This window comes from Nestor notabilis, unplaced genomic scaffold (assembly GCF_000696875.1).
Source record: "Nestor notabilis isolate BGI_N333 unplaced genomic scaffold, ASM69687v1 scaffold11568, whole genome shotgun sequence".
Classification (NCBI taxonomy): Eukaryota; Metazoa; Chordata; class Aves; order Psittaciformes; family Psittacidae; genus Nestor; species Nestor notabilis.
Window position 1 is genome coordinate 31394 of NW_009941521.1, and position 19784 is coordinate 51177.

Here is a 19784-nt window from a genome sequence, read left to right on the forward strand (position 1 = left end):
GCTAAGCCAGCCCTGTTTTGAACTCTGATTTTTACATATCCTGGCTTGCTGAAGGCCTAACTCTTTGAGTTTTGACCTGCCAGTGCTCAGACAGAGCCAGCATGGGGGTTCAGCTGTTGTATCATGTGTCAGGCAGCAATTTCATTGCAATAAGCCTTGCTTTGCACAACTTACAACTCCACAAAATTCCACTGGTTTATCATCCCTACCTATTTTGCAAAAAACTCAGACTGTTGAATTGGGCAGGGATCTCCTATTTCTCCATTCCTCTGTTGCTATTTAGTTGGTTTTATTTACTTGAATGACATCAAAGATACCTTGAACACAATTTTGTTTGTTGTATTAGGCGTCTTTCAGTTTTCCTGATCAAAGATAGGATTTGAATCTGTATAAATAGTAATTATTGTTTGCAGAAGATGACATGCATACTATTTATAGCAGGTTCATGCAGTGATGCTGTAGTCTGTCAAATATTGTATGTATACATAATCTCAAACTGAACTGGTTTTAGGCTGGTTTTAGGTGAAAATGTGGCTACTGACTGACTGAATATATATTTATACTACAGTTTTAAAAAGCAATGCAACTGATCACCAGCTGTACAGCTAGGTGGAAGTGCCAGTGTTGACTGGAAAAAATAATCACCTAAGGAAAAGTAAAATTCTATACTGTATCTGGTACCACAAGGGCTAGCATAGCTCTAGCCTCTGTTGTAATACGTAAGTATAGCAATCACAGGTCTGTCCAAAAATGCATTAATACTAAAACAAAACCCCAAATTGCTGCAATGATGAAATAAAAATTGACCGTCATGTCCTTCCCAGGGTGAAATATGTTATGGTAATGTAGACTAATTTACAATATCCATTTCCTCCTTCTATTCTTGTACTTTAGTTTATCTTTCCATTGGTAAAAACCTTCAGATCTTTTTTTAACTTTCTTCTTTTTATAACTTTCTTCTTTTTTTAACTTTTCTTTTAATATTAGGATTTTTAAGAAAGGGACTTCCTTTTGCAAATCTATGTCTTTTTCTTAATGAAAATCCATTAAAGGATCCACTTCTGATAGCTATTTAATACTGAAAATGCCTTTTTTTTTTCACCTGGCCAGCTAAGCTGGAAACCTAAGTTGTTTCACACCAGTAATACATAAAATAGACAGAATTAAATGTCTTTCCCATTTTGAAAACAGCCACAGTCAGTGATTCATTGAGATGTTTAGAATAACTGCTGTATGTTGGATGGACATCATGAGCCATAGCTTAAAACAGTCCTCGCATGTCTTTTAAACCAAAAAGATTAGTCAAGCTAAAATCAATGTACACAAACCAGTACTGGTTTATCATCTTTGGTGGCCTTATTTGGCTGTACAGAAAGCAGAAAGCTCACTTGGCTTTCAGCTGGGCAGCTGTCAAGTGGAATCAATTTGCGTTAAAGAATTGTTAAATATTCTAAGGAATTGTCTTTTTGCCTAAAATATATAACAATAACTGAAGACTTCAAGGCATTGATTAGCTGGGATATTCTCTTTAAATAGCTACAGACCCAAACTTTCCAAGGCCTGGTACCTAAATTGTCACAAATGTAGCTGTAAGGATTCATATATGAGTAGTTTGAAGCCTGCCAAAAACTCACTTATGTTTAGTGATGCTGCAGCGTAGGCTCTTGCATTCTTTCACATATTGCTACCCATATCCCACAAATAACTTTTTAACCCTATGGGAATTCAGCAGGATAGCCAAAAAACTGCTATGAAAATGCAAGCAGGAATTGTGCACTTCATTTTTAAGTACTTTGTGCTGTGTGCTTTGTACTACTTCTACAAGGTTATTCCATTGTTAGTGGAGCTCACCTGGAAACCAAAGGCCTGGTGGGATGTTGAGTGCCTGGGACTTGCCTGAAATGCTGCTGGGGCACAGGCAGAGGCATAGATCTGAGAACTAGGCATGGTTCCATGTTTCTGAGTATAAATATACCCATTCTCAGGTCTTCACCCTTAGCTCATTGAACCTACCCTCATGTGGTTAAGTATTGTTTGCATTCTTTCTCAACCCCTACCCTCTGTGTGATTAACTGTGGTATGTTTAAAATACTCCATCTGTCTTTAATGCTCATAGGTTCTAATGTTTCAGCAGAATTCCCTGTCTTTCCTAGATCTCATTATTTCATCTACATTTTATTAATAACTACACACATGCTGCCTTTGATCTGCTCTCCTCTGTGCACTCATCCTTTCTGCTATTACCTCATTCTCATGGGCAGCATCATTGAACATCCTCTCATGTCATTCCCTGCCAATTGCTCTCTGCCACTTCACAGTCAGCATTAAAACCCACGTCTTATCATGCACACTTACAAGCTGCCTCTCTGGAACATGAGAAACCTTATGCCATGGCTGTGCTTAATAACTATTGTATCTGTGGCTGCATTATTAGAGCATAGCATGACATAACATATATAATACACAATATATAATACTGCACTAAGGGCATGGGATCTTACTATTTTATATGTCTGAAAACTAAGGCAGTTAAGACTTTTCCATCCTCATGTTTCAGTCCTTCTACTGTTCTGGCCGGCCTTCACTGCTCTGCCTAGTTATTGATATTCCCTGAAACTCCTGCCTGTGCTTAGGCCTCCCCCAGTGCAGCATCTCTTGTTTGGCATCTGAATTGGCTGTGAAATATACTGTATTCACTGCTGCAAAGACCATGCTGGTCTGTGTTGACCAGCACATTACATGTTGCTGAAGAAAAAATCCCAAGAAATCTGTCCAGTTGCTCAGAGACCGGAGCAAACTCAGTGCATCAGCCATTAAGCATGAATTGGACTAAGCAATGGCCAGTGAACACGCTTGTGACTTTTCAAGCGTCTACCAATATAAGTAGAGGCACCAGCCCTCAAAGGAGAGTTCTGACCTTTAGGTAGTTTGATTTCTAAAGATGCAAGTGGATTCCCCTGAAGTTTTCAAAAGGTTTTTTACTAAAAATTTCACAGGTGCTTATTTGTTTAGCTAAGCACATGAGTGTTTTAATGATCTTCTCCTTCAACCTCTCTGGTCTTGAGGTTATCAGATTTTAGCCACTTCCTGAAAACAGTGGGTATAATGTTTTCAAGAAAGCAGATGTGGCTAAATACACAAGTTTCAGTTAAGGAAAAAAATCACCATAAATGAATGAGAAAAAAATCTGATCAAAAATCTGCATGTTTGGGATAATGTGAAGCCTGTGAAAACAAATGCTTGTTAAACATTTGATTTGTACATATGATCAAATCCTTTTTATTACCTTCTACTTTTTTTTTTTTTTAATACATGCATTTAGTTTGAATACCTTCTATAAAAACACATGGTAGGAGGGTGCTATTTCCACTTAATTTTATACAGTAACAGACAAAATATTGGGTGAGGCAGTGACCATCTTGCCCTTTTCCTCTTCCTCTCCTCTCTCTTTTTGGGCAAACTTTCCAGAGCCTCACCCAGCCATGGGACTTCAGCCCACTGTCTCCCCTGACGTGTCAGGAAGCAGAGACATCCAGAACATCCTCCAACCTGCAAAGCCCCATTAGTCAAAAGACTCCTCCACAAGAGAGCTAAACTCTTTTCTTTCCCAGCTCACTAAATCTCAAAGGCTGGAGCTGTCAAGCCTTGCTGTCTGGCTCTTCTCCCATACAGATATCTTGTGTAGCTTTAGACCCGGGGTGGAGCTTGGTACTGGACCAGCTTGGTCTCTTTTGGGAAATTTTTTATAAGTAAACTAGTAGGATCAGTAGACTGGCTTCTGAGACAAGTCTCTAGTGGGGTTCAGGTGGTCTAGGACAAAGATGTTCGTTATCTTTGCACATCTTGTACTGCAGGATGAAGCCTGCCAAGCCCTGATGTGATTTAGAGCACCTCACTGAGTGCTCTATGCACAGAGGCTTCCCACAGAGCCATCGTAGCCTGATTAGGAGACATGTGAATGGGCAATTTTTGTTGTTCATTGCTTACTGAAACAAATGGTGAAAATAAATTCTTCTGTTACTTTTTAGATACTTCCAAAAGTGGAATTAAGCTAAGTCTTATTATAATAATATAGAAAGCTCTCAAATTCTGGAAAAAACAAAACAAAACAAACAAAAAAAAACCCCACAAAAAATCAAATATCTAAAATTGATTCTTCTGTTATACCCACATGTAAAAGATTCCTAGCTACCCCACAGGCTCACCCCACAGGTGGGGCCAACTTGCTTGTTGTGATTTGGAAACCTCTTCTAACTGGGATAATTTTCATGTAAAGTGAAGGTAATCATAGAATCAAGTAGGTTGGAAAAGGCTTTTAAGATCACCAAATCCAACTTTTACCCCAGGACCGCCAAGTCACGGAGGATTTAATAGTTTATGTGGTTCAAAACCTGTATTATAACTGAGCACTATATATGTGAGCTTATGTGCTTTAAATCCTGTATTGAGTTCCTAAAACAATGCCTGGCAGGAAACGGGGGAAGAATAAATTTGACCTATGCCACACAGTGTAAGAGTGGTGTTTTTAAAAGAGCAAGCCTGTAAGCCTAATGGACCCTTTTGCTCTGGGAAAGCCAAGGAGTTTCTTAGGACAAAAGAAAGCATGGAAAGTAGAAAAGTACTGCATGTATGGAAAGTAGATAAAGTACTGGTCAATGGGACTTGCTTTTGATTTGGGTTTTTTTGTGTTGCTTGTCTGAGGACAGCACTGGCAGTAAATGTGCTGCCTCTGTGTATGGCAGGCCACAAGAACGATTTCAGATGCTTCAGTAAAACAAATGATCAGTCTACGCCCAAAAGATTGTGATTAGTACAGTGGTAACAGCATTTATACTGTGAATACCCACTTTGGAACATAATTTAGGGGCAAATACTGCTGAAAACGGGCACTCAGAATAGAGGAGATGTCTCCTTGGAGTAAACACATTGTGTATGGTCCATGCCAAAACCACTGAATGATGCTTGCAAGGAAAACACCCATCTTTAAAAATTCAGTCACTGAGCTTGAGAGAGCATGTAGATTTTTAGAAACGTGGGACTCCTCATACCAGCTCACAATCTGATCCTGTCTGCTCTCTATTTCATGTTGAAGTATTTCCATTTCATGCTGAAGAACTTTTCATTATCCACTGCAAAAGGAAATAAAAGCCTCAAAGTTATCTGCCGAAAATAGGAAAACCTTCAGCCTGTGCAGGAGCAAAGAGTTAAGGATGAAAACATAGAACAAAACGTTAAGTAGCTCGAGCATTACAGTACGGTACGATAATTACAAGTAAAATGATGCCATATATGGTAATACTCGCAGGGATTCAGGGGAAAGCCAAATGATGGGCACTGTTGCCCTGGGAGAAAGGAAATGCAATTCATGTAGTGATGAACTATAAATAACCTTTAATAAAATGGAATAGTTCAAAGCCTGGAGTTTGTTTGAAGAAAGTTGTTGGGGTATTTTTTTTCATTTTTTTCCAAAGAAACAAAGCTGTAAGGTAGGTTTATTTGAAAACTTTTTATGCATATGTTTTCAAATTGGTGTGCTTGGTTTGGAATTGTTCCCAGGACACTTAATTTTTATCAATAAAACATGGAAATGTTTTAGCACTGAAGCCCAGGCAAAGATGAATCCAACCTCTAAACTGTGGAATTAACCCAGGTCTTGTGAAAAGGAACATATTAATCTCAATTATTTCTGATAAAACTCTAAAAGCCAGAAGAAACACTTCTTATCATGTCGTACCTCAGGCAGGAATTGTTTCTGGTTTCCTAAGGTTTACATCAATGTCATTCCATCTTGGAAGTTCTGCCCAGCACTTACCCATATTTTTTATGTCTATTTATCACTGGTCCCTTGGTAGGGAAAATTAAGTCCTATATTTCCTAATTAGGAAAAGAAGCAGAATTGCAATGAATCCAGCTAAATGGTTTCAGCTTCAAAAGAGTTGACAAATATCCATGGGATCTTTGAATGTATTGTTCTTTTTATTTTAAATAAATTTTAAATGCGAAGAAAAAGAGGTCCAACTTACATTTAGAGTGTTGCCCTCTTCACAGCAATGATGTAATGTGAGAGGGAAAAGTAGACTGGAAATGTTCTTCTGAGAAAAGACTAAATCTGGCCCACGTACCTTGAAAATCACTATTTTACTTTAAGAGAGGGATTAAGAATTGTAAATAAACTTAACCCTGGGAGTCCTCTGGGAGGTGAAAAGTTACGACTGTCTTCCTGCTTCCCAAGGAACACTGCACAGAACACAGCTCAGACATCTCCCCACACGAGATGTCCCTTACTACCTGGCTAGCAGGGACACCTCGGGCAGTCACAGCTCTGGCCCCGCTTAATTCAAAGAGCATTTGAACAAGTAGTTCAGAGGAGGCGGGATCATTCACTTGTTCTCCACCACCAATACAAGCTGTTATTGTACTTTAATGCTGAAGTTTCCAAAGAGAAAATTGTTGTATTACTGCTGATGTTTTTTCTTACTGCTGTACCACATCATAGTTAATGTTGTATTTTTTCATCTTAAAATACAAGCAGACTCCCTGCCAGCTCCACTTCTCATAAATGTTCAGATGCTGCCAGAGCAAGATGAACTGTCATTCAAAAATACATCATGTTTTAGAATTGCCTTAAATGGCCCAATGTCCAGTCAGAATACTAATGGGGCAGAGATACAGCTCTGATAATGCGTTCTTTGCATGCTGAAGTCGGGTGGATTTGTGGAGATGGAGTTCTGGGGTAAATACTGAGCTGGGCAGTTTCCAGTCCTGTATTTAAACACTAAATACACCACATGGCAGAAGAAATCCACTAGTTACATGCCTTTTTTTGTGTTATTTTCTTTCCCCTCAGAGGTGAATCTGGTGCTGGCAAGACAGAAAATACCAAAAAGGTTATTCAGTATCTGGCTGTTGTTGCTTCATCACATAAGGGCAAAAAGGACACCACCATTACTGTAAGTGAGCTCTTCCATATTCAACTCTTCTTCAAGCCTGTTAGGACTGTACTGAGCTAGCTGACTGTGCTAACACCAAGCCAACAACTGTGGCTTGCCAGTCAACATATTAAGAGTACATAATTATGCCACAGCTCTATGTTTATGGAAAAACTTTTATTTGACACCCCTTTAGGCATCAAATCAGAACGTACTTCGCTAGAAGAAAAATATTCATAGCTTTCCATATGCATAGCACCTATTTATAGCCTAGTATGAAGGCCTTGAAGTCTGCAAGGGCCAGGTCCTTATTTTACCCTTGGCCTCTAGCAACTAAGAAGTTTGGGAAAGCCTTTAACTAACACATTGTCCAACTGCATCACAAAAATGTCTACCAGTATTTAAACTTCCAGAGTTTTGATTGGCTTTGTTAGCAAGCGACTTTTCTTACTAGCTACTGAAAAGTCTTCATATAAAACTTGTCTTTTTACTCCTCTGTGAGAGAGAATAATTTTGAAAGACACAGTTTTTCAAAAAGTATTTTCTACCTTCAAAATTTGTAGTAGTTTTGCCTTAGTGACTAAAGTTTATTTTCTTGCTCAAACACACAATACAAGGTTATACCTGCCCAGTTCCCGGAGACCATTAGTGTGGGTGGGGCTTGAGCTGTCTTTGCTGTTTTCAATGACACAACTCCAGGTCCTGTGTAATTTCCAGCCTTTTGAATGTTACTCAAACTTCTGCAAAAAAAAAAGAGTAGCAAGTCACTTTTATGACAACACAGGCTGAATTCAGGAGGACATTTAAGTGTGTCCCAAATGCAAGACTGCATTCAAACTAAGTAAATAGCAGGGTAGTGGGGGATGAAATAAAAATCTCCTGAGCATACCTCTGTTGGGTCTTGCAGCTGCCCTTGCCTACCCTGTACACTGGCAAAGGACTCCAGAGCACAGGGTGTGCAGCCTAGTCTCTTCCACCATAAATAATCATTTATATACAGCAGACTTCGCTTTGGGGCAGAGGAGGGAGTAGATGTCCCTCTGGGTACTATTTTCTAGAAATCTGTGATTAAATTTAGTGGAAACAGTCCAAGGGTAAAGGCATCATTTTCCTTTGTTGAATGTTTATGCAAAACATTATTTCTTCCTAATGGCTCCCTGCTCAGTGGCTGGGGGAAATGAACTTGTGGTTTCAAGGCCATCCCTAGTGGGCATGTAACTGCAGTTGCTGCTGGTTCCTCTTGAGAATTATGCAAGTCTCAGGATCAAATTGGCCCTGAGATGGACCTTAAGGGAAATATCGACCAGATGGGAGCTAAGAGAAAGTCTAAGTTGTTCTATAACACGCTGACAAATAATAATTCAAGGACTGTGACTACTGACACTGCAATTTCAGTCATTAAAAAATAATAAATAGCAAAATACGTCAGTTGCACTAGAGAAGAACTGGAGATTTACCATTAAAATATCTGTCCTTGTCAGGTCCTGGGAGACTAACCTGGGACTGGATCCAAATCCCATCCCTTTGCTTCAGGGTTGTTCTTTTTTCCCTTCAGTTAAAATGTTTTATGTATGTTAATCGTATTTGTACTCTTGCTGTGTCTGCAATCGATTGTTTGTATTTGTACTCCTGGTTTATTTGCATGAAAACTGTGTATTGGTTATTTTAATACAGGAAAACCAATAAAAATATCTGTGTAATGGAAATGATACTGACACATGTTTTATACCATGTTATTCAATACAGCAAGGTCCATCTTTTTCTTACGTGAGTAACTTAGACTGTTTGATGTGTGTTTAAGGCACTGAGTGTAGATCTGCATGCTATTGTTGCACCATGAAAAATTTAAAAAGGATTATGTTGAAATATGTTGTATGATATGATAAAAAGCAACAATAGCACCAAATGCTCTCACAAATCAACCCTAACTGTATCAGGCTCCATGGTAAAGAATGAGGTCTGACACAGGCAGGGCCATCTTTCAAGTATCACTCTCTTCTTTATCTGTGTGTTCAAATTGCCGTAGTTTGACTGAAATTTCCCACGATCCTGAAAGAGCCACTCAGCCTGACATTGCACAATGTGATTTCTCAGTGAAAATACCCAAATGCTTTCTGTGCTTCAGGTTGAACTTTTTAGGACTGTTGTGAAATAATTCCTAAACCTCACAGTGTTTGATTGGTTTGTTTGGCTGCATGCTTTCCATGTGATGTTGCTGTCAACTTTACATTTTCATGTAACTGTTGAGAATTGTTCACATCCACAAGAGTTAGCATGTCCTGGCTGCTATGATGTGTAACAGAGCAATTCCCACTGCAGCGTGTGTCTACAGGTGTATTACAGCAGTTTCTTACTGGCCCTCATGACCCCTTCTGTATTGTGGTGTGCCGTATCAGCATACCAATTTGCCCATTTGCTGGCATATTCTTCATATTTTTGTTCCAGGCTAATGGGATCTTTTTTTTTCTTATGGAGTCTTTTTTTTTTCCCCATGCTGGCTGCTGCCTCTCAGACTTTGACCATGACAAAAGGCAATGTATTGCCCCTTAGTTAATTTAGTATTTCGCTTGACTTCATTTGCATTTGGTGCTGCAAAAATCCTAATTCATTACTGGCACAGGCAACTCTGGAGTTCAGTGGACTTCCAGCTGCATACAGTGCTGTTAATTTAGAACCACAGTTTTATATCCCAGGTTTATGTCATAGTTCAGTTTTCACTAGAAGAAGGTGGTACCTGTCTCAGTTTAGCAGACAAGGCTTTGTTCTTGCTGCCACTATCTGATTATAGCAACACTCCATGCTTATAGTGGAGTTTTTAAGTCTACAGAGTGTAACTGGAAATAGTTGCTCAGTACAGAGAATTTCAGGGACTTTTAGGAATTCATTACTTATTCTTGGACTCCTGTATTAGCTTGTTTGGAAATCTACCTGCCCTCTTCTTCCAGCACGTAGGTAGTAGATCTATGTTCTTAGGAAGGTGCTCATTCTCCTGTCTCATGACCATGCAGATAAGTTTAGCCATTTGTTAACTATCTGTTGCTTTTGAATGATATTTTTGAGGCAGCTGTCATCATTGTCATATAGGTTACAAGACATTCAGGAATGGCATTTAGAAAAAGGCTACCAGTTTTGCACACTAATTGGAAAGCACTTTCATTTCCTAAATTATTTCCCCTAGCTTCAATTTAAATATTGACTTATTTTCTAATTTATTTTTTTTTTAAATTGTATCATGTTATCTATCAAGGATTTTTTCCTTTTCAGGGTGAGTTATTTAAAACAATGCATGTCACTGTAGACTAGCACTCAAAGAATAAGGTGATGAAAAGCAAATGTGAAAGTGAATGACCTCATAGGACAGAACTGAATTAAAGGTTCAGAAAAGCTGTATTCAAAGCAAAGGATTTTTTCAACTTCATCGATTTGTTTAGAAATACAAGTATTAAATGCATGCTTGTTTCATTGCATGATTTGTTTCATTAGCAATTACCAATCACAATTAACAATATAATGTGAAATTTGTGTGTTTGCATGAGAATTCATTATCCTGGTTTGAAATAAATCAATGCATTTCCATATTTAACCTAAATAGCCTTGCATGGATCATTATTAATAGACCTGATGAAATCTGCTTTGTAGCTTTGTGCTGCATTATATTAAAATGATTCTCGGCAAGTTATTCTAATTACATCGTCATTTGCTAGCAAAGGATCTCAATAAACTAACTTGAAAAAGACATGCTAGAGGTTCCTTTAAGAATATCCATTCTAAAAATCATATTAAACTGGAAAAAAATATATTGCACATTGAATGACCCTTTTATTTTTAAGAAAGGCCAGTCATGGTGCTAAACAGATTAATAGACTTTGATCTGTCATAGGCAGCAGGGCTGGAAAAGGGTCATGCATACAGGACAGCAGTCAACTGCACAAATACATAAACACAAAGATTAACAGAGAATGAAAACAAATCCACATGAAGTGCAGTATCCAACAGAAAAAAAAAAAGAGGCTTAAATTATTTGACACATTTTTCTCCAGTGTCCATGTGTTGGTTTTAATTAAGCAATTATGAAGTTTAGGGTTAACTACTTCTGAATGAATTTTAGGGTGAGCTGGAAAAACAGCTTCTACAGGCAAACCCTATCCTTGAAGCTTTTGGAAATGCCAAAACTGTGAAGAATGACAACTCCTCCAGATTTGTAAGTAGAAGAAATCAAGTTGGGTCTGTGAAGGGGGGAGGTACAACATCTTCTAAAACACCATGCTCAGACAGTGGCCCTCATCACTGCTTCTCTCTAAGGGGCATCTTAAAACTAATACCTTAAAAACAATGTAGAATTCCTCTCTGAAACACGAATTTGGCCTTATGGAAGATTAAATATCAAGCTCAAACATAACAGTACCACTGTCCTCTCACAGTTTAGCAGTCTGTGTGTGGCCTTCCAAAGTCAATTCCTGCTCCAGGACATAGAATCTTTGCAAACAAAATCTATACTTTCTCTTTCTTTACTAACCACTGTTGATCATATAGCTTCTAAGGTGTGACTGTTACTTAGCAAGAGTGGTTAATATATTAAATTCAAAATTACAGGAGAAAGAAAAAACAGTCATTCAGATCCAAGTTTGATGTGACCTGAGTGAGGGCTATCACTATTTGATGACACTTTTTTTTGTGAGTGCTGGCAGGTGCTTGTTTTCCCTGCAGACCCTCTTCTCCCACCTCTGCTCTCTCCCTGCAAAGCTGAGGGATACATGCAGGTGAATCTTAGCAGAGGGAGTTATGCAGATCCAATGCTATTCCTTCATTGACATCGTGGAAATCAAAGTAGAAAACAGATATGGTCACATCCCCAGCTTCCAAAAGCCGAGCCCGGTAGGGAGGACTCCTTTCCTCTAAGTACCTGAATGGAACATGGGGACAAATCTCTTCAGTGGGAATATTAGAGACATTCACCTCCTTTCAGGCTTTTCCATGACTTGTCCCTGCAGGAGGGACATGTTATTCTTAAGAGGATGATGTATGTGTCTTATTAAACAGGCTAAACACTAATAGAGGAAAACCTGGCATAAACTGAAAGAACAGCTGAATCTAAATCTTTTCATTCACAGGGCAAATTCATCCGCATCAACTTTGATGTGACAGGCTACATTGTCGGAGCAAACATAGAGACTTGTATCCTTTTCAGTGAGCTGCACTGGAAGCTAACTAGGGTCAGCAAAAGGAAGTAAGATAAACAAGCTTCATTGCATGTCTAAGAAAGGCAAATATTGCTGGGGCTGGTATAAACAAAGATGGAGGGAATTGGCTCCATTTATGCTGATACCAGCTTCTCAGTTTGCCTTACATTCATGTTTACATTTTCAGGTCTGTTTTCTCAGCTTAGGAGAGTGTGCTATTCCCCATATATAGCTTCAGAAATGGAAGCACCATACCTAAGGCAACGGCAGGGACTTTAAAAGTGGAGTCCCAGTAATACAATAATGAGAAAAGATTGTTTTGTGGTTAAGATTGCATGTGATCTTGAGAGCTATACTGTCGTTTTGTCTCATACCAGTGTGATCCTGCACAGGTTCCCTGTGGTCTACGTTTCCAGCTGCATAAAAAGTCTTGAAACTTTACTGTTTCTTACTAGTGTTGTGACAGGCACTTTCAACATAACACTGAATGACTGGTATCATCACTACAATTTACCCAGGAATTTGGAGAGTGCTTCCCAGTTCCAAGTCCAGGTTTGGTACTTTGTCCTGGTCCTGAGGTTAGGATGAAGTCCAGGTTCTCAGTATGATCTCACCCTCAGCACTATACACCCTGGCATCTGTAAGGAAAGGGTCCTGAGCTTTGCATAGAAAAGGAGATGCTTACTCCAATAAATGAGAAAGAAAGATGCAGCTGTGAAGAAGGACTTTAGTTCTTGGATATAGCATCAAGCAACAGTTCATCTTTCTGCTCTTATTTTGACAAGTGATCTTTAGAAAAAAAACAGGGTTTAAATATTTTGGTATTAACTGACATTTGCCCTACAGCACTATAGCTTTTAAAGAGTGAACAACTGACATGATGAAATACACTATTATCAACTTCATTTTTAGTAGTTTATGTTCACAAAAATGGACCATAAATGAAGTTTTCTTTTATTGCTTTTATACCTACAATGCTGGCTTCAAGAGCTTTTATTCCAGCAGCCGCACCTTATGCTGAAAGAATCATATTGGCACTTCATTTTAAAAGTGGTTTGAATTATATTGTGAATCCTATTTTTATATATCTGATTTGAGAAGCATTTATGTCTACTGTCGTGCTTATTACCATGATTACCAGCATTCACTATTCAATAGGAGGTAGGAAATTGAGCTGCTTATTGTGCTGAGAACGATACCAATACCAGAGCTCCTGCCGCAGAATCAAACACCTGTCCATGTTAGACAAACTTGTGGCAAATATTTCTACAATGCTACTGATGGTACAATTAAGGAAGGACCGAAATATGTTACTGATTTTTTTCTAACACTTGACAAACAGATCTGCTTGAAAAATCTCGTGCTATTCGGCAGGCTAAAGATGAGAGGACGTTTCATATCTTTTACTATTTGATTGCTGGAGCTTCTGAACAAATGAGAAGTAAGTTACTTTCTAATGATTCTTAGATCTCATTGAACAGTCTGAGCAATGGCTTACTCAAGTAATCTATCTTAACTTCTTTAATTATATGTAATTCCATCCTTTGTATAAATAAATAGCTCTTTAGCTACAGAAAATAATTCTCTCAAGTGAATTATTAGAAAGCTTCAATTGATGTCCACCTGTTTGAGCCAGGTTATCTGCAGTTCACAGGATGGTTCAATTTACAGATGTAAACCCATTTGGATCCCACCTTGAATGACAGTGAGGTGAGGAACAGGGAAGAGTTATTCATAATTTTTTTTACAAAGAAGAATTTGGGGTTCACAATAAAAATATTGGCTTGTGGTTTTAAAATAAATTAGGAGAATATCTCTTCCACAGCATATTGTTACACTGTGAAACTTCAGAATGTTGAGAAGGTGAAAAGGGTAAGTGGATCAAAAAAAACTTATTAGGCATAATAAGTATTGGAACATCATGGTTCAAATACAACAACTTTCCCTAAATCACTGGTTGCTAAAGAATGTATAAAGCAATGGTTAAATCTATGTTTTCCCTGGTTTTTATGCTCCTTACCTAAGAATCTGTTGTTGTCCCCAAAAGCCATGAGGCTTTTGGTCTGGCCCACTATGGTTGGTACCTGGTTCCATTCTTATAATAATCTGATATGAATCCCCATAGGAAGAGATGTAATTTTGAGTAGGTTAAATATGGCATTAAATGAAAGATTTTTGGGAAGAATGGCTCAGATTTGAATACAGAGAGTGCAAAATTCCACCAAGGGGCAGAGACATTCCCCAGTTCCTAATGCAAACTGGAAACATAACACAATCAAGCTTGCTAAATGAAGTTGTTTTGAAAATACTTGCGCACTACAAAACCCTAAACTCATCATACAAGAAGAAAACACTCATGAAAACACTAGGTTTTTTCCTGTTGTTCATTGGGAGAACTCAAGAACTAAGAGCATTAATTTGATGCACTTAAGTAAAGCTTTTCTTCTTTGCTTTTTAGATGACCTGTTGCTGGAAGGCTTTGGTAATTATACCTTTCTATCTAATGGCCACGTGCCTATTCCTTCTCAACAAGATGATGAGATGTTCCAGGAGACCTTGGAAGCCATGACAATTATGGGCTTCACTGAGGAGGAACAGATAGGTGAGAATTATTAGCAAGGCTGTGTAGAAGGTATACATCTGCAAGTGACACTATACAGAGATGCAAATGCAGAGGTTCATTCTGTCCAGAATAATCACTTTGCAAAATAAGCAGATGAAGTAAGATTCTACGTTCATATAAGAAAATTAAGATTATTTGGTTTTTATGTCCATGTTTCTCTGGAGAAACATACGTACGTGATCTTGCATGAACCACCAACTGGAGGATTCTAAATGTACCCATGTCATTTATCTTCTTTGCCTCTGATTTCCTCTGTGTAAAACTGTAACCCATCATTACCTATCTATTGTTTCTAAGTGCACTAATAATTAGTACCCATAGATTTCCCTCCCTCTCAGGAGGCATTAGTTTAACTAAACTATAGATGTATTATGGAAGGAGAATGATGGTTCTCTCATACGGCAAAGCTTCTCAAGCACAGATTTGTTTCTACCTTATGTTAAGAATGATATGGGAACTCAGTCCTGTGCAATCAGGATCAAAGCAGGATCTAAACACCAGATCAAGATCACATAACACAAGCAGCAAGGTCAGAGCCAGTGACAACAAGGAACTGAACTGATGGCAGTACAGTGTCTGAAGACAACAGAAACCAGCAGCAGGAACCTGGGAGAAGATGGCAGGGGTTGAGAACAGACTGGCAGTGAAGACACTGAAACTGCTGTCAGTCGTGACATGAAATGCTACCAGCCTCCTTGAAATCACTGCCATTTTTGTATTAAACAGGATGATGCTTCAGGAAGTCTTGTGGGTAATAGTGACTGTTCTTGCCTTGCAAGAAAAACTAATTATGATCTACTGCTTTTAGGTAGTTGTTAGAAAAATTCTACTTGAAAAATTCCACTTAAAAAATTACTACAGTGGCCTACCTTTTCCCATTGCTGCAGTGGGTACCAGTGGGAGCAGCTGAAGCCAATAACGAAAACTGCAAACCACCTCCTTAAAAGGGTTTACCTGGCAGCCCTTGCTGGAAACACAGTGAAAGAAATATTGAAGAATCAGCACCTATATTGGAAATAGAGTATATATCATCAAAGAGAAATTATCTCTGTGAAGAACAGAAAAACTGGTGATGCACAGGGCATCTCAATACAGTAACTGAAACACGGATCAGATAAAATAATTGTCACAATATTTGCTGTCCATCTGAATGAAGAATTGCAAGGCTTTTTCTTATAAGTCTTCTAAATTGTAGAGTCCTGCTTGTGGGAGGAACATGATGTGTTCCTGACCCATTTGAGTTCCACACATCAGTGTAGTTGTCAGCATCCAAAAGTACTATAACACATGGTAATTTGTGTTTATGAAAGGGAAGATGGAAGGATGTGTGGAAGAACTCCATACATATCCAAACCAAACTGCTGAATTCAAGGCAACTCTAACAGTGACCATTTAAACCATTTTTTTTTTCAGAACTTTCTAACAACTAGCATGAAGCAGTTGCGAAACATTCTGATTTAATTTTGAAAGAAGTGGAACAGACTCAAATAGCTCATATTTGTATTCACCAATTCAGAGAAAAGAGAAATAAAAGCAAAAGAGCATGAAGGAACAACTAAACTATCGTGAAAATGGGGGCTTGCCAGAGACATGTCTGCGTAGCTTTTACTTGTCACTGTTCCTGGTAGTGCACAGGGCTTCAGATAGTGCATGCCAGAGTGCACTGCCCACGGATGCAAATTGCCATGCCCCAAGTGACACCTGGTGGCAGAAAGAGCGTCACCCCATCACTCGAGCCTTGGACCACCTCTGGGAGTCAGGAGCAGAGCTCGACCGCATCCCATCCGTACATCAGTGACTGAGGGATGCTAACAAAAAAGGTCCTGTCTTGCACAGCAGAAATGCAAATCCCAGCTTTGGTAAATTCAGATCATGCTACTGGTGAAGACTGGTGCATTCTCCTGTTGGGGCACGTGTACTGGTGTCAAGAGCAGCATTATTCATTACAATGATAGGAGTCATATTACTATCTAAACCCCTTTGACTTGCTGCTCTAAAACATAAACCCTTGAGCACGGTGTTCTTCTCCTGGGTAAGTTTACCAAGTAAACAAATAGAACTCCCTAGATTCATACAATCTCATCTGTAACATATCAGTAGATTTTACTACATGAAGTTAGGCAACATCACATTTATATATATTTTACTAATCAAAAATTAAATTACTTTGCTTTAAACTAATCCTTCGCAGATTTGTATGAATAATTTTAGTTGCACAACTAAACATCCCCATGTTCCTGCATGACTGGAGCCTCAGAAGTGCCACACACTTTTTTTCTTTTTCTCATTTTGTCTTAAAGACAGATACACATTATCTAGTGACTGAGCAGGGAAGGTGCTACAGACCACTGTGAGTGGGAGATGAATTCCTGAGACTTAGAGGTCTGCCTGGGGAGCCAGTACACCTTAGCTTGGAGGTACTGGTGCTCCCAGATTGGCCTGTTTACTTCACTGCACAGATTGTTGCTCAATCAGCTCTCAAACTCTTGCAGTCCATGGCACAGTCTTTTAAAGCAAACCCAGTTCTTTCCATAGAGGTACAGAGGTACTGCCACAGGCAGTAGAAAGAATCTTTGTTATTGCAGAGAATAGAGCTTTCCAAATGTCTCCATCTGTTCCTCATTTATATTACCTCTTTCTCTTGCAGCTATACTGAGGGTTGTTTCATCTGTCCTACAACTGGGTAATATTGTCTTCAAGAAGGAGAGAAACACCGATCAAGCATCTATGCCAGACAATACTGGTATGATTTCCCACTCTAAAAATATAGTTAACATTAAGAAATTAACAAAATAGCAGCTGAATAAGCACTCTTTATCAGTATTTTTTTATTTGTTATTATATATATACTGCACTTTAAAAGATATACTATACTTAAAATCTGCTCAATTATTATTACCTTTTCTAGTAATCTTGAATCCATAAATAGATGAACAGTGAATTTGCTGCATGGATCATAACTAATACTTTCATGGCAACTGGCATCTCTCGTATGTACAATAGAGGAGCTTTTAAGGAAGATAAATAACTTCCCATACTTGCTGAGCTGCTGGTATTCACACTTACTGACCTGCTAAGAGAAAAATTCATTCTGAAATAAAATCTCACTCTTTTATTCTAGCTGCACAAAAAGTGTGTCACCTGATGGGTATTAATGTGACAGATTTCACAAGATCTATTCTAACCCCAAGGATCAAAGTAGGACGAGATGTTGTTCAGAAAGCTCAGACCAAAGAGCAGGTATCTACTTGCAGTCTGCTCAGCTCTCCTGAAACTATTCTCTTCTTCTCTTTTCTTACATCTTGTCTAAAGGGAAATGTCGGTTTTCTGTCTCATTATCCCTACAGAAATTAGCAGCTAATTGAGTTTCTTCTTTCACTTGCAATTCTCTCTTCTTTATTTCAGGCGGACTTTGCTATAGAGGCTTTGGCCAAGGCAAAATTTGAACGACTTTTCCGTTGGATTCTAGCTCGTGTAAACAAAGCTCTTGATAAAACAAAAAGACAAGGTGCTTCCTTCTTGGGAATCCTTGACATTGCCGGATTTGAGATTTTTGAGGTATCTTCTGTGGGGGATAAGCTGGGTAAACTCCCTTTTAACATGTAGTGGTTTGGATAGAAGATGAAAAAAATCTAACATCAGAGCCAGAGGCCTACTACACCCAGCTACTAGCCCTTCCCTTGGGGCTGGCAGCATGCTCCTGCTGGGTTTCTGCAGGGCTCAGTGTTTAGAGCCAGGGGCTGGGCTTTACGATTTATTGATCAAGCCCCAGTATAAAGATTTACTTACCTCTTTAGAAATTTCTGTAATTTTTAAGACCTTATATTAGAAAAATATGGATCCTTATATTTGAATTATTGCAATATGTAAAAAGAAATAGAATATAGTAAATTCCATCTTGTCATTTAAGTTCCCTCTTGAAGGTCTCTTACTAGCATTAGGAATTCACTTTTTTCCTTTTTTCCTCCTCAGATCAATTCCTTTGAGCAACTGTGCATCAATTACACTAATGAGAAACTTCAGCAACTTTTCAACCACACAATGTTTATATTGGAGCAAGAGGAATATCAGCGAGAGGGCATTGAATGGAATTTCATTGACTTTGGCCTTGACCTGCAACCTTGCATTGAGCTGATTGAAAGACCAGTAAGTATATGTCTCTAGAGGTGGGATGCTGTGTAGGCTGCATCACGGTCAGTTGTATATCAGTACAATCAGACAGCCATTTAAGGATCCTTTGTTGGCAGGATTCCTACCATAAGGGATAAAGAAGGTGGTGCTCTTTCTTTATCTCTGTCTGTGATGATACTGATCTTATATTACTCACATTGCAGACCAACCCTCCAGGTGTCCTGGCTCTGCTGGATGAAGAGTGCTGGTTCCCCAAAGCTACTGACACATCCTTTGTGGAGAAACTATGTCAAGAACAAGGCAACCATCCCAAATTCCAGAAGGCCAAGCAACTCAAGGATAAAACAGAGTTCTGTATAATGCACTATGCAGGAAAGGTACTGAACACATTGAGCTATTTTGACTTAGGAAACTTTGATTCTTTAGTGCCCAAATGATGAAAAAGAAACAGTCCAGTACCTGCATTGATAAGGGATGGCTTTAGTCATGTAACGTATATATTGTTTTAATTACATGAAGTAAGATTTGCAAAACGTTCATGGTTGTGAAGCTCACATGAAAGCAAAAAAAAACAGCACCAGAATTACTGAAAATCCAAGTAATTTGGATTCCTTTCTAGCAAGTACATGTTTTAAAGGCAGATGCACTGCCATCAATATATCCGTACAAAGCTTTTCAGATGCTAGTATGTGTAAAAATAAATACTCAACTTGGCTCTCAACCATACAAAGCTTTTCACATTATTATTATTTGTATGATTTTGTGTTAAAACAGTGCCCTGTGTCCTTGAGTACTCCAGATTTCTTTATCAAGTACAGTTTTCTGACATAGCATTGTTTCCTGTAGGTTACCTACAATGCAACTGCCTGGCTTACAAAGAACATGGATCCGCTAAATGACAATGTAACTTCTCTGCTGAAC

At 38.6% G+C, this 19784-nt stretch overlaps 1 protein-coding gene across 1 annotated transcript in view; it reads left to right on the forward strand.

Annotated features, from left to right (window-relative positions):
• The window catches only part of MYH11 (myosin, heavy chain 11, smooth muscle), a 53872-nt gene that overhangs the window by 13502 nt on the left and 20586 nt on the right, over nucleotides 1-19784 (forward strand). Inside the window, 12 exon segments of the mRNA XM_010020931.1 lie at nucleotides 6848-6950; nucleotides 8676-8696; nucleotides 11038-11130; nucleotides 12041-12104; nucleotides 13452-13550; nucleotides 14568-14711; nucleotides 17380-17475; nucleotides 17854-17972; nucleotides 18138-18290; nucleotides 18705-18878; nucleotides 19067-19240; nucleotides 19710-19784. Of these exon segments, the coding sequence (XP_010019233.1) occupies nucleotides 6848-6950; nucleotides 8676-8696; nucleotides 11038-11130; nucleotides 12041-12104; nucleotides 13452-13550; nucleotides 14568-14711; nucleotides 17380-17475; nucleotides 17854-17972; nucleotides 18138-18290; nucleotides 18705-18878; nucleotides 19067-19240; nucleotides 19710-19784 (1315 nt within the window).